The 22,096-nt window shown below is 45.7% G+C and overlaps 1 protein-coding gene across 1 annotated transcript in view; it reads right to left on the bottom strand.

Moving 5' to 3' along the window:
• Positions 1-7,226, bottom strand: part of VWC2 (von Willebrand factor C domain containing 2) — a gene marked incomplete at both ends in the record, with an annotated part of 93,354 nt that extends 86,128 nt beyond the window's left edge. The window contains one exon of the mRNA XM_080701536.1: positions 6,531-7,226. Coding sequence (XP_080557662.1) covers positions 6,531-7,226 — 696 coding nt within the window. The remainder of the gene's footprint in view (positions 1-6,530) is intronic.
• Between the last annotated feature and the right edge of the window lie 14,870 nt (positions 7,227-22,096).

Genomic DNA, 22,096 nt, shown 5'->3' with positions numbered 1-22,096 from the left:
CAATGCCCTCAAGGTACAGCTATGCTCCGCCCTGGCACGTGGCTGCTCTTTGGAGATCATCTGTTGTCACAAGAATGAGTGTGCCTATTTAAATAGTCAAATCTCTTGGTGGTCAACACTGGCCAGCCAGGACACCTGCTCCCCAGTGGGTCTGGTCACCTCTGAGGTCCACCTCTCTACATCCGATATTCTCTGCACAGCTGTTGGAATCCTCTTCTTTGCTGTGAGGAATGCCCAGGACAAAATGCTTTTATTCTCCCAACAACTCAACACATACTTTGAAGAGCATAGACATTTATTTTATTCCAGGGCGCTAGAGTCAAATAGGACATAAATCCACATTAATAAATGTTTGGCCAAATAGATTGATTGTGTTTTGGACACAAATATGGGCCAGAAACGCCAAGCCTGTGAGGTGTCAATTATTCCTTTTTTCAAGTACCTGAAATTAAATGTCATTCTCTCTGCCACTTACAAAATCTTTCTCTGTCAGCATCTGGTCAGGAAGACACTCTGAAACAGTTGGAAGTGATTAATTTTCAGAGTCCAGCAGGCTAGCTCTATTACCAGGACTGAGTCATTTAACTTTCTTGAACTTTAGTTTTATTAAAGGGAAGCTCACCAACTCTTCAATCTGCTGCATAAATTACCAAAGAAAAACAAGAGGATGCATAAAATGCAGAGTAAATATTGGTTCCCTCTGCCCCCTACCCATTATAAAATATTAACCTTTTCTGAGTTTAACTCCATCACACTTACATGCCAAATGTTGCCAGGAACACACCAAATGTTCCAGGGGAAGGGAAATACGAGTTCTGAAGATTGTGTTTACCCCTACCTGAGTTATGGACACACTTGAAAAGTCCAAAGAGCCTGCATGGGCTCTTCCATTTTAAATGAAAAAGCAATCAAAACTGTTACTGGTTAAATAAATCGCTTTAGGTTGAAAGGCAGAAAATAAGTTCAGAAATTGCACAATCTTAAAATCAAAGGGAGAGGCAGCATCCTGCCTGTGCTCGGCTGACTTGTAGATACAAGTGAAGGCTGCACACAGATTGCTTCATTTTAATTTATGATGGTGATGATAACAGCATTGTTTTCGGTTAAGTGACACCAGCCACAAGAATATAAATGCTGTTGGACTGAAAGACTGTGGTGAGCGGCATCTTTTTCTTGACTGGCACACCCTCAAAGATGTAACAGAGATCTATTTAGATGAAGGTGTGGGTTCCAAATTTCATGTAAGAAACTTTTTTTCATTGATAAAAGCCTAAATGTGAGACTCTGGGATGGTATTCATGGTGAGTCAGAATGTGTGTCCCGGGAGAGCGCCTGGCCAAGGAAGTGGTCCAAGATCAAGTCACCACGGAGCTCCTTGAGCTGTCTCTCTCTCAACTGCAAGCTTCATGCACTGTATCATTCATTTTCTCCTTTCCTGTGAAAATGCATAGGATTCCCAGTCAGAGCTGTCTGTGGTGGCCAGTGTTGACACTCTGAACAAACATCACTCCTGCCCAAAGCAAAGATGTATGAAGCCTTGGGGTCCTGAGTTTCAGAGAGCCACAGACATTCCATTAGGTTCTATACAACACTGAAACAAAGGTCTAGGTTTCTACTTTCACCTGGAGTCCCCCAGGGGGCCAGAATTCCCATAACAGGAATAATTCATTCTGTTGATAAAAACAGAATTACTTTTTTTTTTTTTTTTGGTGGTACTGGGGTTCCTGGAAGCCCTTCTACCTCCGGGCTACACTCCCAGACCTATTTTTACATTTTTATTTGGAAACAGGGTCTCCTAAGCCAGCACGCGCGGCTGGCTTCGAACCTGCGCGATCCTCCGGTCTCTGCCTCCCAAGCGCGGGGATTACAAGCATGCGCCACCACGCCCGGCCAAAACAGAATTACTTTTTAATAGATAATTTCAAATTTAGTTTGCTTCTCTGATGGATGGTAATCCATTAAATTGTTCAACAACCCCTCCTTCCCACTACCCCCAAGTCACCTTTTAGTTATCTGTGATACGATGATGATCCGTTCACAGAAGTAAAACACCCTCCTCGGGGGGAGCTCAAACAGGAACAGGAACAGAATCAGAATGTGCGGGATGGGTCAGTCAGTAACACTAAGGCACTCAGTTTGCAACTGCTTGCTCTACCCCCTCTCCACAAACGCTCTTTCCTCCAGCCTGGCTTCTTGAGGCTCCCTTCCCCACCGTATCTTGTGTCTTGAATCTCCCTGGGCCCATTTCTACCACGCCCACTCTGGTCACCAACTCCCTATATTATGGGCTAAAATGGGCCTTCTCCAAATTTATATGTTGAAGTCCCAATATCTCAGAGTGAGACTGTATGTACATGGAGACAGGGTCAAAAAAGAAATAATTACATTAAAATGAGGTCATGATCATATGACCAGTGTCCTTGTAAGAAGAAGAAATTTGGAGTTGAGGGGGTAACTCAGAGGTAGAGGGCTTGCCTAGCATGTGCAGGGCCCTAGTTTTCACCCCAGAAATGCAAAATGGAATAAAAATAAAAAATAAAAAATGAAGAAGAGTACCTCTAACATAGACATTTCCAGAGGGAAGAATAGGTAGAGACAAAGAGAAAGTAACCACTTACTCCTATCAGTCAAGGAGAAGGTTCTCAGAACCGTCCTCACACATTCCTTGATCTCAGCCTCTATGTCTGTGAGGTGATAAATTGCTGACACTTAAGTCACCTAGGTTTCCATATGCTTTTATGGAATTCCTAGCAGACTAATATACCCTAAGAAGAAGAAATAGTCATTTGTAAATATATATGTACGTATAAAATGTGTGTGTGTGTGTATGTGTGTGTGTGTGCGTGTGTGTGTGTGTACCAATAGGCAAGCTTCTTTGCTCAAAGTTGGGTATCTGTTGGCATAAGCTGAAGAACAAGAAGACACTTGGTATAACTTAAAGGGCAATAGAAAAAAAAACTTATTACTAACTACATTTTTATTTTTATTTTTGACTAAAAAATCAAGTTCCAACTATCTCTCAAATTGTAAGCATATTATTATTATTATTATTATTATTATTATTATACTAGAGATTAAACCCAGGTGCATTCTACCTTTGAGCTATACCCTGAGCCCTATTTTATTTTTTAATTTTTTTTTCTTTCTTTTTTAGTGGTACTGGGGTTCCTGGAAACTCTCCTACCTCCGGGCTACACTCCCAGACCTATTTTATATTTTTTTATTTGGAAACAAGGTCTCTTAAGCCAGCTGAGGCTGGCTTCAAACCTGCGTGATCCTCCTGTCTCCGCCTCCCAAGCGCGGGGATTACAAGCGTGCGCTACCACGTCCGGCTATTTTTAAATTTTGAAACAGTCTCACTAGATTAATGAGAGTCTCACTATTTTCTGAGGCTGTCCTTGAACCCGCAGTCCCCCTGTCTCAGCCTCTCAAGTAGTGTGATTACAAGCATTTGCCACCATGCTTGGCTGCCTCTCCTGATAACTAGCAGTTCAGTGGTATTTTGCCGAGTCAGCAAAGTCTTGTACTGACTTGTGGTCAAAATCAAACTGAGTGTAATGACAGGAGTTCTGATGTGTTACAAATCCAGAGAGAAGGGGAAGCAGGGCTTTGGAGTCTGCAGGGAGCTGGGCAGAGAAGGTGTCAAGAAAACAGGTGTCCACAGACATAGAAGCACAGGAAGCCAAGCCATCTGAATGCCCTGCGCATCACTAGCAAGGGGAACTCTGGAGTTTTATCCGCTGCTCCCTTCTGACACCCGGGAGGCGGAGCCAGCCTCCCTCAGTAGTAATTTCCTCTCTCAGGAAGCAGAGAAGAGATAGTTGCTGGGCTCTGCAACCCTGAGAAAGGAAGCCAGATACCATCTCCCTCTCCCTTCCTTCTTTGCTAAGGTAAACACTGCTGGAAGCGTGCCCTTATTGTGCCACCACCTCCATTTGAATTATACTTTCTTCACAGAAGCGCAAAGCCCTTCCCATGGAAAATGATCTCCTTTTTAATTTTCCATATACTTTGTGCTGTGAAAACTACTCACTACAATTTCTTTCTCCAAAATCTACAATACCCAGAGCAGGCATGCTATCTATTGCTGTGGTTTGGCCTCAGCATCATAACAAATCCCCATTACAGCGACCCACAGACGCTATGGGCTCCTGGCTGACCCTGTAGGGTCTGCATTCATCCTCTCCACACCAGGCACCCAAGTATGGGGTGTTCCTTTGTACCCAGCAGGAAACCAAAGCAGAGCTACTACCTGCATGAGTTACACAAAGCCATACTACGTTAGGGAAGTGCCTAGCAGCTTGCCTGCTACTAACAGAAATGAACACACTTAACACTACTGAATTCTTGGTGTAATTTACATTTATAGGAGAAAGCATACAATTAAAAACGCGTAGTAACTTTGCGCCGTTCAGTATGTGTGACTCCTAGCATCCAGTAATGAAAGTTGAAGGAAATGACATTTGAAGAGAGAAGATGCGTTAACTACTCCACACAGCCTTACTAGTTTTGAAAGATTGTCATCTTTCCAAAAGCTCTTTTGTCAAAGCCATCTCCCATACCCACAGTTTGAAAACACATCCGATCTATTGACTACGCTTTTTGGAAACAGAAATCAACTACGAGGCATGTTCCCTGCTCCTCTGTCCACCCCTAGCTTGAAGGCAGCTTCAGGGCTTGTAGAACTTCATAATGAGTTTTATAAGCAGAAGTATCAATTCTATCCTCTGGCAGAATGGATATGGTCTCAGGCAGATGGATAGTTTCTCTGTGAAGTACTGGGGCTCTTTAGATCAAAGTAGTAATAACTCTTCAGCTAACTTCCTGGGATCACTCTAAGGAAGGACTGCAAGTCTAAACAATGCAAACAAACAAATGTTATTAGCAACAATAATAACAACAAACTGCCTCTCTTTGACCTTCTAAGAATTTGACTATTTTATGAACCCAAAACACCTAAGAAGATGGACAGCTCCTCTTCTGGGCTCCTTAGTACCCAGGGTCCCCTTGCCTGCTGCATTGTCTCGTGGTACCCAAAGCCACTGGAATTACCTGCCAGAATTCCCCACAGACAGGACACACTTGAGCTGAGAGTTCCGGATTCAGTAATGAACCACCTGGGCCTGCTTCTTAGGAGATCTTATCAGAGTCATCTTTCTCCAAAAGGCTGAAGCCAAGGACTGTGTAAACAATGTGTGCCTGGACCTTTATCCTGCCTGTGAGCCTTAGTTCGATCCTAGTCCCACAGAACAGAGCAAAGGAAGCCAGAGGAGACAATACGCCTTGTTTTAGGAATGGAGCACTGTCTCCATAGATTTGTCCTTTCTGACTTGACGTTTCACAAAACCCAGGCAATATATTGCTGGGTATTCATTAATGCTCACTAATTCAGCCTTCACATCTTGGGCCCTGGAATCAGAGGTCTCACAGGGGTTCCAGAATGATTCCTCCCTACCTGCCTTCCAAGCTCTGCTTTAGGGGCTGCAGGCTCTGAGATGCCTTCTACAGGTTGGGAAAATGTATCTGATATATCAAATCCTAGGTTCAGCGAGGCCAAGCAAGGATCGACTCCACCTTGGGGAGTTTGAAAAGGACGAACATCTGAGCGTTCTGGCAGAGGCCCCTAGAGGAGGGTCTCTGGGTAGCCAGCTCCACTCTGGACAGCTCCTTTCTACATCTGTGCCCCAGCGGGGCTGGGCTTTTGGTTCAAGTGGAGAGTAAGGGTTAAGAAGCCATGAGGTAGAACTGTATAGTTCCACACAGAATCTGCATTCTAATAACTTCCTTGCCTTCAGCAAGTTATTTAAATATTGTGGGTCTCAGTTTCCTCATCTTCACAAAATGGAGATGAGAGGTAAGTAGATCACATGCCTCCTAGCCTGGCAGGATGCTTAACTAAACGATTGCACGGGAACAGCAGAGCCTAGAACCCAGCATAGAGGGATTAGGAAAAGATGAGTACTATTCCTTAAAATGAGACACTGTTAAGCATACAGGTTTTGCCACCCAGTATGCCTTTCCCCTCTAACCAGCCAATGCTTTCTTCTTTTAATTTTTAGGATATGTGCGTGCATGATACCCTGAACAGGTATCTCTGGGAGTGGCTTATTTATATGAGCGGCCTCTCTTAATTAGCTATTAGCTGAAGGATACATCCCAAGTGGCATGGTAAATTATCCTGTGTTTGAAAACAGGTTGTGCATTTCAGCAGCAACACTTCTAAATTAGGAGCAATAAATACACGTTGAAAACACAGCCAATAACTGTTGGAGCCGCTCCCTCTGTGCCCAGGGCCTTATTCTAATGGCGCCCTGCTAGAGCAAATGCCAAATGAATCAGTAGGGGTTGGCCACTGTGTGCCCTGCGAATGGAGGTCGTGTTAAAGGGGCTCTCTGTGAGAGTGGGTGCTCTCCACCTCTGAGGACCCCAAAGCATCTCTTCCCATAGTGGGGGGACCCCGCAGAACCAAGGCTGTTTCAACCCCTCCCTGAGAACCGCAGAGTCGCCCGGTGGGCGTCTGCCGAGCTTACCACGAACTCCTCCAGGGTCTGGTAGGTCTTGCCCCGGAACTCGCAGTAGTTCTTCCTCTCTTTGCACTGCGGGCAGCACTGGCTGGTGTCGACGTGGATGCAGCGCGGGTGCAGGCGCGGGCACTCGGGCTGCGCGCACAGCGGCCCCTCCTCGGTGCACAGGCAGGGGCAGGCCGAGGGCCCCGGCGCGAACTTCTCCCCGATGGCGTACACGAAGCCGCTCTCGTCCACGCAGCCCTTCCCGCGGTAGTCCGGGTACGCGTACTCCTCGGGCAGCTCCGGCGTGGGCTCGAGCTCGGGGCTGATGGAGTCCTGCGCGGCGGCGGCCGGGGGCTGCCCCTGCGGGGTGTCCCCGCGGGCCCGCACCTGCAGGTCCCCGGCCTTGGCGCCCCCGCTCTGGGCAGCCCACGCCTGCTTCTGCCGGCTCCACGCCTCCCGCCCGGCGAGCCCGCGGCCGCTCCGGCCCCTCCAGTCTCGGCCGCTGCTGCCCTCGTCCCTCGCGGAGCGCCCGAGCTCGCTCACCCTGCCCGGGCCGTCCCGAGACGCGTGTTCGCGCTTCTCGTGGCCCGGCTGCTCGGGCGCCTGGGCCAGCTTCTCCAGCGGGATGCCCGGGCTGCACAGAGCCACCATGAGGCAGCAGGCGACCAGCAGGGAGCTGGAGAGCGCGCCGAGGGCCATCGTCGCGGGACTGGGCATCCCCTACCGCGTCCCGGCGGGCGGGCGGGCGGGGAGCGCGGCCGGGGGGCGAGGGGCATTCACAGCCCGGGGGCGCGCCACCGCCAGCCGGGAGCCGCCGTCCCTGCGGAGAGAAGAGCAGCGCCCCTGAGCCCCGGGCCCGCGGCCGCCCCGCCCGGGCTCCGGCATCGCTCTAGGGGCCGGAGCCGGGAGCCGGGGACCCGGGCCGTCTGCCCAGCCCCGGGGCGCAGCCGGGGCTCTTACACATCAGGAAAGGTGGAGGGCGGACGCTGGAAGCGAAGTCCGAGCCGCGCGCCGGCCAGCGGGGTCTCCTGCAGTGGCGAGGAGTGTTGGGGAGGGTCCGCGGCAGCTTGCGGAGAGGGGGGATGCCGGGAGTCGGCCGCGCCCCCCAGGAAAGCCCCCACAGAAGCTACATAAATCCGCCCCCGCGGCTGTGGCCGTCCCTCCCTGGGTCCTGGCCGCATTTCCCCAGGGTTATTAAATGGAAAATTCTGCGGTGGAGTGCGAGAGGAGAGCGAAAGTGCTGGAGCATGAAAGGGGAATCCTTCGCCCCGGGGCTTTGTGCTGGGCGGAGAAGGAGGAGCGGCTAACCGGGTTTCTCCTTAGACCCCGTGACTCGCTCGTAACTTCTTTAAATGCGTCCTGTCCGGGGAGCCAATGCCCCCTCCTTCTCCAACCCCTGCTGCGCAGAGGGGCGGCCCTGGCCCTCGAGGACAGTGGGGTCCGGGATGCCGGAGGCTGGGCGCCGCCACGGGACCCGCGCCTGGCCGGATCTGGGCAACTCGGAGAGGTGCCAGGAGCGGATCCCGCTCGGTCTTGGGATTGCATTTACCCAGGAGGGGTCCTGGCGACGGGGCGATAAGGTGGGCGGTGGTGGGGGGGAGGACTCTAGGATGTACAGTGGGGCACCCTGGCTCGCGCAAGGCAGGCCCGCCAGTCTTTCCGGATTGCAAAGTTTCTGCCGCCCGAAGGAGCTCAGCACCGCGGGGCAAAGGCAATCCAACCCCTCCGCCCGGATCCCCCAAAGCCCACCCACTGGGCGAGCTCCGCTGCGCCCCCTCCCCTCCCCCGCAGAGCTCCGGGTCGGGCTCCTGCCCTGCCTGCCCTCCGCTCATCCCCAGCCCAGGTCCAGCCGACCCCAGTCCAGGGCCAATCTCCCATTTTTGCAAACTTGGGGTGCGGGAGGCCGAGCCCCCCCCCTCCCCGGCACCTGGGCGGCGCCCGTGCGCCCGCGGCGCGGACTCGGCATGCACCCTCACCCCGCGCACCGGCGCCAGCCTACATACATGAGCGCAGGACGCGGGCCGGACGGCGGGCTCGCGGCGAGTGCCGGGCCAGCAGCGGCGGGCGCGGCCCCCGGGCGCCCGCGCCCATCCTCCGGCCGGCGGGGACCCGCGCGGGGCGGACCGCGGGGAGCGCAGTCCCTCCTGCGCGCACCGCCCGGCGCGTGCACCCGGCTGGGGCGCCGGCCAGGGCTGGCTCGCCCCGCAGCGCGGCGGCGGGTCCCCAAGTGCGCTCAGCGCCCGCGCCGCCCTCCTCCGCTCACATCCGGCTGGCGGGAGCCCCGGGGCCACCTGGGCTCCGCGGACCGGCTCGCTCGGATCCCGCAGCCGGGAGGTCTGGCGGGCGCGGAGGCAGAGCGGCCCGGAGCGTCCAGCGGGCAGCGGTGCGCAGGCTGGCACCGAGCTGGCGCCGCCTCCCCCGCCGCAGCGGCCCTCGCCGCCCCGCCCCGCCGGCCCGCGGCCCAGGCGCTGCCCAGCCCACCTGTGGGCTGTCAGGGTCCTGCCTGCCACTCCCGGGCTCTCCGCTGGACCTGTCATCTCGGCGTTTTCTTCCTTTATCCTCTATTTCTTCCTCCCTAATTGGCCCCCGCTGGCTCTCCTCTCGGTGGAAGGCCTGGTTTTGCCACTGGTGAAACACAGAAAGCAAACTGTTCGGTTTGAAATCCGGGAGAGAGAGAGAGAAAGAAAGAAAGAAAGAAAGAAAGAAAGAAAGAAAGAAAAAAAAAAGCCCTCCTAGCTTAGATTGATGGAGGTGTTTTTACCTCTGCATTCAGAACCCAGAAGTGTAGACTTGGAATAATAGTAGGAGATTTACAAAATCCAGGCAGCTCACTACAGGAAACTCTCTTCTACCACAGCCAGAGACATTTTTTATTAGTTTGTTAACAACGCGGAACCATTCAGGGCAATCCCGTGTGGTCCAACTTGTTTACTCTCTTCTAGATCAGAGAATTTGCTCCTTTCTTTGGATAAAGGAAAAAAGGTCAATGGTGCCCATTTGCATTAGTCTCTGAGATGAAATGTTTATTTTAAAAAGCCCTTTTTGAAACAGGGTCTTACTGAGTTGCCCATTTCTAGCCAAGCACGGTGACGCGCACTTGGAATCCCAGTGTTTGGGAGGTTAGGAGGATGGTGAATTCGAGGCCAACCTCAGCCACTTAGTGAGGCCCTGTTTCAAAATAAAAGAATAAAAATAGGGCTGGGCGTGTAGCTCAGAGGTAAAATGTCCCAACAACAACGTGTGTGTGTGTGTGTGTGTGTGTGTGTGTGTGTGTGTGTATTAGCTCATTTCTCATGGCTACTCATCACTGTCACTGTAGAACCCCTGGAAATGCAAAGTGGTCAATACAAATTTTCCCTACAAGGTGAGGCTCTCTATAGAGGGGATGATTTGGAACAAATTAGTCTCCTCACCTCTTGATAGTGCTCAGATCAGCTGTCCGCAGGAAAGGGGAGGCCTGGAAACCCAGGGTGGGGTGCTTTTTCTTTGTCCCCAAACCCAAACTGATGGGGGATGGGGCGGCTTCTGCGTCCTGGATGATCTGAGTTCCCTGCCTTTGCTTGGCCCACTTTTCTTGGTCTCACCCCAAGACAAGAGGTGGGCTGCCTTTCCTGGGCACTAGTGGCTCAGCCACCACCTGCTGGTGCTCCCTGGCTCTTGTCCTAGGGGTCCTTCATTAGGCCCCCATGGCCTTATGATGCCCTAGTCACAGATTCCTTGGTGCGCCCATTAAAAGCGGGGCCGAGGGCGCAGTGATAATGGAATGTGGCTGTGGTCTTCACTGGGTGGTCTTGTGATGTCATTAACCATTTTTAGAGAATCAGGGCAGTTTTTCTTCTTTGTCTTATTTATCAGCTAATTTGGTTTCAGTTCTTAAATATCCCATGTATTTGTTTTACCAACAGTACATGATAGCAATGGGGTGGCCCCCAAAGTGGTCGTGAATAAGAATCTGTAACTACGTGAATAAAAAAATACTAATTAAAAAATCTGTTGGGGTCTGACTGAGGGAATAATGAGGTCTCTCTTGGGTCCACCTCAAACACAGGTCCCTTTGATTCAGAGCCCCTCTGGTTACAGTGGAGAGTCATAAATATGAGCTCTCAGGTTTGCAAGAAGAGAGCTGACAAAACTAAAGATAAATTATTATACCATGTGTCCAGAATGCTTTTTTTTTTTTTTTGTCAGTACTGAGGATGGAACCCAGGTACATTCTACCTCTGAGAAACACCCACAGGCCTATTTTTTATTCTTTATTTTGTTTTGTTTTCTCTCTCTCTCTCTCTCTCTCTCTCTCTCTCTCTCTCTCTCTCTCTCTCTCTTTTTGGTGGTACTGGGGTCCTGGAAGCCCTTCTACCTCCGGGCTACACTTCCAGACCTATTTTTATACTGTTTTTATTTGGAAACAGGGTCTCTTAAGCCAGCACAGCTGGCTTCAAATCTGAGCGATCCTCCTGTCTCCGCCTCCCAAGCGCAGGGATTACAAGCATGTGCCATCACCACCATGCCCGGCTTATTCTTTATTGTGAAACAGGGTCTCACTGAGTTGCAAAGGGCCTCACTAAGTAGCTGAGGCTGTCTGCAAACCGCAATCCTCCTGTCTCAGCCTCCCAAATACTAGGATTAAGAGAGTGCCATCATTCCTGGCCAAACTGATTTTTTTTCCCCATCCAATATTCTCAAAAATGGTGTGATAGGACAGATGAGATGAAGTGGAAAATTACAGAAGGATTTCTGTCTTTAGTGAATAGTAGCAGTACTCATACAGCTGGTTAGCCGAGTAGCTCAAAATCCAGAGGACTTGGCCGGCCCTAGGGTAATTTATAATGTGCTAATCGCTAGTGCCACCAAGTCACAATCCACTTCCCTTCTCTGTTTTTCCTCTCCTTCCTTCCTTTCCTTCCTCCCCCCACTTGCTCTCTCCCATTTGTCTTTCAGGATTCTGCCAACTCTTTTTCAGAGTGAGAGACAGCAGAAGAAAGAACTCTGAGGAAGTTTGTGTCTCATCCAGTCTCTACCAGGGGTTGGGTGTACAAGGTTGTACAAATCACCCAGTGTTACCTGGTCTTCGTCTTCTTGTCTTTACAAGGAAAAAGACAGATTTTCCAAATGGATAGGACTTCCCAAAGTGCTCTGGACCCACTTCCAGGTGAAGTAGAAGAGACTGGAGGACTCTTAGATCTACTCCTCCAAGGGATGTGCCAAAATTACCTGCTGGAACCCAGAGGGGGAGGCAGGTGTTTGCATCTTGAGGCGGAAAGAGATGGGGTAAAAGAAATATAGAATGAAGTTCCACTCATTAATTTGAGTGAATGCTCCGCATTCTGCCTGAACTAAAGGGGCTGAGAGACAGAAAAGGCCTTATGGGATTGGAAATCAGGTAGAGAACAAGAGCCCCAACCTCCAGCATCTTCTTATCAGGCAGAGCTGCCTGGGGATCCAGAGGTGAGCTAGTGTTACGGGGGCAGGGCGCTGGCACCCTGCACCTTGGCTTTGGGGAGGTGTAGTGGAACTTCCATTAGGGCTGCGGCCGGAGGGGTGCACTCAGGGAACTTGAGCTCTGGGTGTGGTGTCTTCCATGGGGCCAGAGCAACTTCAGAGGGCTCTTGGCTACACCCCGCTGATGGTCCAAGGCCTGGGGCAAATAAATATGAGGTGCTTTTATATAGTTCACACCTCTGACACAGCCACATTCACCTTGAATTCTGGACTCAGGCCAGGAAAGAAGGCACTGTGAAATCTTCCCCTCTCTCCAGGTTACGGGGAGTAAAGGCACTTCTACCTGAAATCAGGGTCAACAGGACTTTGGTGGTTGAGGCAGAAGGTTGAGCTTTAACTCAACTTAATGAGTGGGAGAAGCCACCGGGGGGCTCAGATGACTCTTTATGGATGTACACAGAGCCTGCCTGGCTGCTAAGGGAGCCACTAATTAAAGCACTGCTCTGGAGCAAGGTACCAGTGACAGAGGAACAGCCCACTGCTGCTTACCCTTTTGATAGATGTCTGGGGTTGAGAGTTACTGTTCCCTGGGCTGACCTGCGGTCCAGGCTGCTGATTGCAATGCACCTTCGGGACTCATTCCTTCTGCGATGATTCCAAAACTCAGCAGCATCTGTTCAGATAAGCAAATGGATGACACAGAGATATCCTTCCAAAATCAGTCGCAAAAGCTTGCTCCTTGGAAGGAAGTTTCCAGGGACCCATTTTTTTTTTTTTTTAACATAGCGTAAAGCCACCCATCGCGTATGTACATCATCAATCACAGCGGTGTTGATGGGTAAGAGGGTTTTGGAAACAATTACAAGGAAACAAAGGTCGATTAGACTTTATTGGTCTAGGAAGTGCCATAAGCGGATTGCTCAGAAATGTTGGGACTTCTTGTGACACCTTTTTGCGCTCTTATTAGAAATTCACTAAGCGCCTCAGGCAGAGGGGAAAAAGCTTTTGATTTGATGACAAGTTCAGGACTAGAACTTTGGCCTGAACCCTCTGAAAATAATTTTTTTTTGTCTTCCCACTAGACCTGAATTTTGTAAAATTAAGACTTGACCCCTTAGGGGCACCACCAGTGATAGCTTCTACATGAAATGGAGACAAACAGAAGAAAATGGTAGCCAGGAAAGGCTAATCAAGCCCTGATGATATTATGTGAGGTTCTCCCACGCAAAAACAAGCCTGGTGTTCTTTTCAGTAGTTAGATCCCATGTATATCTTCTCCATTTTTTTCTTTCCCAAGAAAATTTGGAGTTTTTGGTCACTTTTTCAAAAGCCTTGACAAATCAATGATTTTGTTAAGTTTATTATTTGAATTCAGTGATACCATAATTCAAGTTGTGGCCCCCCAAATATATCTGCCAGTGTCAGAATCTCAGCATTATGATTAGACTGTAGTGGTTTTTAGGCCTCTCTGCGTTGTGCTGAAAAGGGATCCCGTGCCTGGAAAGGAAGCCACTGCTTCTCCTGCACAAGAATTCCTTTCATGCCACCCCAGAAAATAAATCTGCCTCTTTGCTCTCGGAGATAGAACTGGTCTTGAATTGTGCAGAGATGCCATTGCCAACTCTATGCTGTGTGTGTGTGTGTGTGTGTGTGTGTGTGTGTCCTGCCAGCCCAAGCATCCAATCAAGATTTTTGGGTCTTTTCCAATTACAACACCATTTAGAAATACTCAGCATTTTCCATCCCTGAATAATGTATTGATCTCCTTTAAAGGAGAAAATATTCGCACAGACCTCCCAATGTTGACTTAAATCCTTTTTATTCTAATGTTACTTAAATATATGCAAACATAAAACATACTACGGGTCCTTATGTTTATAGCTCTTAGACAATTATAAAAGTAAATTTACAGACCAGATGTAAAATAAACTACAAGGCCAGTGAAATTAAAGCCAGGCACAGTCGCTGGAGGAGGAAGGAGAGGGATTCTTTCTGAATCCCCATGGCTGCTCATTGCTGGGGAGGACCTGCTTCTAGTTACTCTGGTTCTTCTGGGCTCAGTGCTGTAAAAGGATTCATGTCTGGTGGGGCTGGATTCTCCAACATTTTCCTCTATTTAAACTACTCCAGTGCTTCATTAGCGGGGCTTCCCGTAAAGATGCTGGCCTCTACTTAACACAATATCACTGTTATTTGTGAAGACTCACTGCTGTTTCTTTCCGTGTCTGCGACCATTAAAATTGTACCAAATGCCATATCAGCATAATAATAAACATATCTGCACTGTCAGAAATAAACTCACATGTATCTTATAAGGTGGTAATGTAAGGATCTGAAATAGGCTTTATATCATTTTAAGTCAACTTTAATAAAAAGCAATTCACATACAATAAGATGTGTAAATTTTATATAAATGTAGACATAATAGTAAATTCATTTATTAGTTGTAATACTAGCCAGTATATCCTTCAAACATTTTTAAAGAAAAAAATTGTATGACCTTCAAATATAGTTTTGATTATTTTTGAAAATTCTCTTTTGTTTTTAATGCCTCATTCTGTTCTTTGGGAATTTCCAATACCATGTGGCATAAAAGGATTCAGAGTCTCGCTCCCCATTCATACATGGAATACATAAAAATAGTGTTGACTCTAGATATCATTTGTGGATGTCTTATTATTAGATCAAGAAATTCCTTTTTAGTTTTTCTTTGTCACCTGGTAGATTCAGTAATTTTGTGTAATACTTGCCTATTTATCCTCCCAACTTTCTAAAAGAACCAATTGTGTGAATTTACAGGGTCACATGATATAAGATAATATGCAAAAGCCAATTTAATTACTATGCCTACCAGCAACAAACAATTGGGGAATATAATTTTTATTTTATTTATTTATTTATTTATTTTTGTGGTACGGGGTGGAACCCAGAGGCTTTAACCTCCGGGCTATACTCCCAGACCTATTTTTTTATATTTTGTTTGGAAACAGGGTCTCACTACGTAGCTGAGGCTGGCCTCGAACCTGTGCCATCCTCCTGTCTCAGCCTCCCAAGTGCGGGGAATACAAGCATGCGCCACCATGCCCGGCTTGGGAAATATAATTTTAAGTTGTCATCTATAGTGGCATCTAAAATCAGAAAATATTTTTTAACAAATTTAAGGAATTGTATTAATAAAAATATCACAGAGTTAAACATATAGAAAGATATACTATATCCATAAATAAGGCATCAGTATGATGAAGATATGAGTCCTCCCCAAATGAATTTATAGACTAAACACAATAAAACATACAGATTTAACTACTTATATAACAGCTTGTATGTAAATTCAAATTATAAAAATGAATACAATTTTTAAAAAGTTAAAAGGACTACTAACATTACTTAACTCCAAGGCTTTGATAAAACAATTTAATTAGGTATTGTATCTTTTGAAACAAGTATATATACAACAGAATAGAAATTCTGTAAGTAGAATAATCAAATTTAACAAATTCTGAAAAAACTCATATTAATAAAAAGGTACTAGGAATGCTAGAGATATGTGTGTGGAATGAAATAAACCTTGACCTCTAACTCTGGGTGGATCATAAAATTATCTCAAACTAAATAATTGACTTAACCACTGGGCGTGGTGGTGCACGCTTGTAATCCCCGCGCTTGGGAGGCGGAGACAGGAGGATCACACAGGTTTGAAGCCAGCCGCGCAGGCTTAAGAGACCCTGTTTCCAAAACTAAAATATAAAATAGGTCTGAAAGTGTAGCCTGGAGGTAGAAGGGCTTCCAGGAACCCCAGTACCACCAAAATAAATAAATAAATAAATAAATGACTTAAACATATACACTCAACCTATAAAGTAGCCAGAAGAAAATATGAAAACAACTAATCTCAACCTTTAAGGTGTCAAAGATGAAAAATTTGTGCCATGTTAAAAAACATCTATCAACGTGATTCATACATTAAGAGAAAAGTATGATCACATCAATGGTTGCAGGAAATAGATGCACTGGAGAAAATTCAACACCCATTCATCATGAAAACAATCAACAAAGAAAAAAAGGAATTTCCTCGAACTAATAAAAGACATTCACATATAGAATCTGCAGCCAACATTTTATTTGGTGCTTTCTGTGTATGATTGGGAGAAAGACTCTGGGTCGTTTTATGCCACATTGGGTTGGGGATTCCTAAAGAATTCAATGGAGCATTAAAAATAAAAAATATAAGAATTTTTATAAAAGAATGAAAATTGTACTTGAAGCTCATACAATCTTCTTGAGTAAAGGGACATAGTCTTCTGGCTTGTATTAAAATTTAGATGAAGCTGGGCATGGTGGCACCCACCTGTAATCCCAGTACTTGAGAGGTTGAGACACAAGGATCATAGATTCGAGGACAACCTCAGCAATAAAGGTAAGACTCTCAACAACCTAGTGAGACCCTTTTACAAAACAAAAAATAAAATAGGGCCGGTGGTATAGCTCAGAAGTAGAACATTTCTGGGTTCAATCTTTAATACCTCTCCTAAACAAACAACTTAAATGAAGGGCATTTAAAGTCGTAATATATGCTCATGAAGCCCCGCGGGAAGTTATAATAATATTAAGTAAGCAAGTAACTGTTAAGTTGGGTCCTGCACTCATGTGACTTTGTGTCACATGACCTCTGCAGGGCAAGGGAGGGGCTGAAACCCCCGCGAGAACTGGGCGTTCCCGCGAGTAAACCCTCATCTCGCGAGATGCATACCTTGAAAAGGAGAGCCCGCGTCCTCAAGCTTCGGACAGGCGCGCGGGCCCCATGGTGCCTTGCCCTGATCCCCGGGAGAGCCGTGCCATTAAAACTTTACATGCCACGTGTACCGGACCTCTCTCGTGTTTTTCACACTCCGCCGTACGCACATTATTTTTATTTTACTCGCATTTAATTTTTTATTTTACTTATCAGTAACAACTAATAATTTGGCCACCCAAGATTTGCACCACATTTTTATGCATCGCTTTTACTCAATATAGATGTAAGAATGGTACATGTGTGAACACGTGTGTGTGTTCGCGTATGTGAAGATGATGTCTCAGACTCAAGCAATCAGCTTGTGATTATAGTTGTATTTTTACAGAATGAGCTATTTGTAATGACCTTCCAGACAACTTTTAAATTCTGACTTCATACCTATGTTTACAAGACATTTGCAATCTGGAAAGGCCTGAGATGCTGCTCTTTGTCTTAGTAATAGCCACACTCGACTCCTTGATTTTTGAAATGGTATGTGCCATCTCAAAACTTCCAGTTCCGGTCCCCCTATTCCCCCCTGCCGAATGCCCATCTGTTCCAGTAAGAGCAGCTAATTGCTTGCTTGTTTGCAGCTTTGAGCCCAGCCAGTACTTTGGTTTATCATCTGTGGGGAGCCATTAAGGTTTTCCCCTTATCTTTACTAAAAACATACTTCTGACTGACCTCTCGCCCAGAGTCCACAAGGTTTGGGGCCTTGAAAGCTTCAAGGTTACTAATGCTAATGATGATATTGTTCTGTCTGAGCTAAGACTAGGTTTGTGTTGCATCAGGGTATTGTTTGACCTGCCCGGCCATTGGGCCATTGGAATTTTCCCTCCAGGGTAACCTAAAGCAAAAAACTATAAATACCACTAGAGAAGAAGCCCCAGTGTCGGCCAGTAGAGATATCGACCCGGGGAGTTGACTGGAGATCCTTCCATGCTTAGGAATAAATCATATTTGGAATTTAATTCTTAAGAGTTATATTATTTCATCCTCACTCCTCTCTTCGGAACCTGTACTTTTGCCGGCTGGCTCCGGCAATCATCCTGCTGTCATTTGCTATCAATTGCAAGAGCTGTTTTCCCCACCTCATGCCAAAGTGACCCAACCAAGAAAGACATTGGAACCGTTGGAACTAAGTTCAGGGCATGTTAGCAATCTAGAAACATCCTTGGGTTTTCTTTTATTAGGAGATGTAGTCTCATCTGCAAGTTTACTTCAGTGACAAATAGGACTGCCAGGAACAATCTGGGGTGTGAGCCGCTGTTACCTGTACCCTTATGGCCAGCAGGTATATGGAATATTCTATGATAACGTATTGCTTATAATCGATATCTTATGTGACAGGCATCTGAGAATATTTCTTTACTTTGGAAAACCTCAACACGGGGAAAAAGCCAATCCATTGATCATGGAGGTAAGAAAACTATATGGTAGAATTTAAAGGCCTATATTTAAAGAAAGATTCTTATATGGGCTCACAATAGTTTAAAATGTGAATGTCTGAATTAACGGGGGGGTTCTGACTTCTATTTTCTACATGTCCCCTAAAGAGCTCATTTACTAATGTTCTCAGTTGATATAATTGAGTCACGAGGGGTATAATGTTGCAGAAATCCTCTGGAATAATTGACTCAATGCCAATTAGGGTGGGGAAAAGGAAGTTTATTACACCAGTAGGCTAAAGTTAGGATAACTCCTGAAAAACTCGAGTCCTGAGCTCTACATAAGCTTTTACTTTCTAGATTTGAGACAGAAAGCAGAAGCAGGCAGGTGGGCTTACAGAAGCTGAGACGTGACAGTTAGTGATTGCAGGGTCCCTTGATGAAGTGGGGTAAGGGAAGAAAAAGGGGGAAATTCCTGAGTGATCTTGTACAGGGCCAAATGTGACCTCCACGGACATCTCTTCTACCTACAGGTGGTTGCCTTGTCGGCTGCTTCTCTGCAGTTACATTCTTTTGCAAGTACTGGAGGAGGGATAATTTTCAGTCTTTCAATTTAGTAACTCTTATTACCACAGTAGTCCCAGAAGTTGATAAACCATTGTCATGGATTTACCTCGGTGATACCCAGTCAGCCAGATTGTCTTTGGAAGCAAATTCCTCTGAGTTTACACTGGATTCCATCATATTTTTGACCTGTATTATTAGAGGACAAGCTTGATGTCCTTTGAACATCACTTTTTCAGTATTTTTCCTATATTTATCATCCATTTTATTTAGTGAATCTCTCTTAAGTGATGGTGCTTGGGTGTGGGAAATCTCTGATTACTTTAACTAACAGCTTTGGTTTGGTTGCACCGTTCTCTACTTTACTGAATTTCAATGTTCAACACCCAATATTTTGACATGGAGTCAAACATCACTACCCCTGGGCTCCTCCACACTGGGGCTGGAGCTGGTGCCTGTCCAAGGAATCCTCTTTCTTGACATCACCTTGAACTCTCCGTGTTGCATTCTGTGTGGTTGTTCTTCATCCAGGGCTTTGCTAGTAAATTTTGACCTGCAACCCGTCAATTTGAAGCACTCAAGTAAATACCATCTTTTCCACAAAACCCTCCTCCAACTGCCCATTTGGAAAGAGTGCCATCTTTTCATATTTTTGATGTTTTAGCTGTGCTTACCATATGCCACCTATAAAGTTCTTGAATTTTATGTAGCTTTTTAAAAAAAAATATTTGTTTAAGGAACTGGGCTCCTTCCCCATTACATAATAAACTCTGTGAAATCAGAAACTTTATGGGATTCTTCTACCAAATTTAGATGATTTTTACATATATGGAGGACTCATTTAAAATGGTTCATAGTAAATTGATTAAATTATTAAAACTTCAAGTACTTGCTTACACAGTGTCCCAGGATCTTTTGCCATTTTATGCCCCTAAATTCTTCTTTTATTGATAAATTTCTTCTCTCATCTCTAGTCAAAAATTTTTTTATTATGGCACACTCAAATCAATGGTCATTAAAACTAATATTCTGATATTGCATCAGAAGACTTGCATTCAAAGAGAAAAAGCAGATTAGTGAAAGCACATAATTACTGATATGTGTAACCATATAAGCCTGAAAATATATAAGCCAATATGTTAATGCTGTTTTTTTCTAGTAAGTTGATTTTTATGTAACTTTTTTTCATGTTTATCTGTGCTTCCTGTTTCCCTACAATGACTCTATATTACTGGAGTTTCTAAAAGAAAAAAAAAAAGAAAGAAGAAATGACATGCCATATCTACTACAAAACTAAGCAAAACAGAACTGGATTCACTGGGGATATCCATACGTTTTCAAGGTATAAAGAGCTGCTGCCACACCGGGTGTAGTGGCACATGCTTGTAATCCCCGCGCTTGGGAGGCAGAGACAAGAGGATCGTGCAAGTTCGAAGCCAGCTGCGCACGCTGGCTTAGGAGACCCTGTTTGCAAATAAAAATGTAAAAATAGGTCTGCGAGTATAGCCCAGAGGTAGAAGGGCTTCCAGGAACCCCAGTACCACCAAAAAAAAAAAAAAAAAAAAAAAGAGCTGCTGCCAGGTGGTGCTGGGTGAGCCCTGGGTGCCATGTCCCTCACAGCAGTGGGCCATGAGCTCTCAATCCTGTACCTTCTCAGTGGCAGTCAGGGAAGGTACAGGTATTGTATTACTTTTCTAAACTGCAGAGTGTACTCTGCAAAGGGGGCTGAGGTCTTCTTAATGCTGTACAAATAAATGCAGATAAAACCCTAATATTTATCCCGTGCCTGATCTTCATTTGGACTCTAGAACCTGAATATAAAATGCTTGAATTTTCCCACCATCTCCACCATTTGCAAAATACATTTTGAAAATAAAGATACCTAGGAGGGACTTGCCATCCTCCTTCATAAAACATACATTTTTAGCAATTGAGAAATTTTAAATAATTGATAAGTAGAAGTTCTTCAAAATGGTTTAAATACATATGTGAACTAAGTATATTAACATGGAATAATTATAAGTCATTGAAACAGGTGAGGATAAAAACTTGAAAATAAATGGTAATAAACATTATGTTTTTGAAATAAAACAACTATGAATTATAAAAAGTAAGTGAAGAATTAGCTGACATGATACAAATATACTTTTCAGGATAAAGGCAATAGATAGAGTCATCAAAAGTATCTAATTGTGCTGGGTGTGGTGGCGCACGCTTGTAATCCCCGTACTGGGGAGGCGGAGACAGGAGGATCACACAGGTTCGAAGCCAGCCCCGCTGGCTTAAGAGACCCTGTTTCCAAACAAAAAGTACAAAATCGGTCTGGGAGTGTAGCCTAGAGGTAGAAGGGTTTCCAGGAACCCCAGTACCACCACCAAAGAAAAAGTATCTAATTGTGTTCTTAAGCATTTTACATATTTTCTACTTCCAAATATCCTTATTATACAGGACTTATTTTTGTATTTTTACTTTACTCTGATTTCAAAATATTCTGCAAGAGCATGGTTTATATAACTATATTTGGCACGCCAATTTAGATCACTTGTAGACTTCAATTGTATGAACTTTTAAGATACACTGTGAATGACAACCACAAGCTCGCAGTATAAAACCTTAAATTTCCTATTAGGTATTCTATATCACAATTTTTTCTTCTGTATTTGTGTCTTGATTTCCACAAGAGTTATCCAAAAAGCACCATTTTTTTAGATGGACTGAACTGTAAATGGCTTTCCTTCCACAACAAAGATGAAAAACGTCCACACAATTGCCACTTTCGCAGGACTATAAAATGTGTTCGCTCCCTTAATTGTTTCCCTGTCCAGGAAAAGATAAAAGAAAGACATCAAACGCAGATCATCCTTAAATACCTTAAGTGCTTCTGGGCACTAAAAGCCTATTCTCATCTTTTTTTAACACTATGATTCCAAAATTTTAGTATTTCACATTCATCCTAGGCGTTGTGATTGGTACTAAGATATAAAAAATAAGGCACAGCTGTATGTTTTATGCCCTGAGATGGGCTGGGGCTGCAAAAAGCAACAGGTCATCAAATGGTAGGGTGTCCCAGGGTGTGAAGTGTAGAGTCTCCCTGGGGTGAGGGAGGATGGGCGTGTTCAGGGCATAGTTTGAATAGCCGGATTTGTAAGTGTATGAGTGTCCATGATTTACTCCTCAACAATGCCCCATGGAAATAAGAACAAAGGTCACTAGGACATCTACCGTCAGGCTGGAGTCACTTGCTACATGATTTGCTTGTCCTCGGTCGGAATTGAGCTTGCTGCTGGACAGCCATTTTCTGGGCATCTTGTCTTCCTAGAAAGAAAGATTGCAGAGGAGAATCAATATAAATGGGTTACCTAGCAAAGCGAGGGGGCAGTTCTAAGACAGGAAGCGGCGTCAGAAGGATAGAAATATTCTTT

This window comes from Muscardinus avellanarius, assembly GCF_963383645.1.
Source record: "Muscardinus avellanarius genome assembly, chromosome: 9".
NCBI lineage: Eukaryota > Metazoa > Chordata > Mammalia > Rodentia > Gliridae > Muscardinus > Muscardinus avellanarius.
This window is presented reverse-complemented; position numbering and strand designations above follow the sequence as displayed.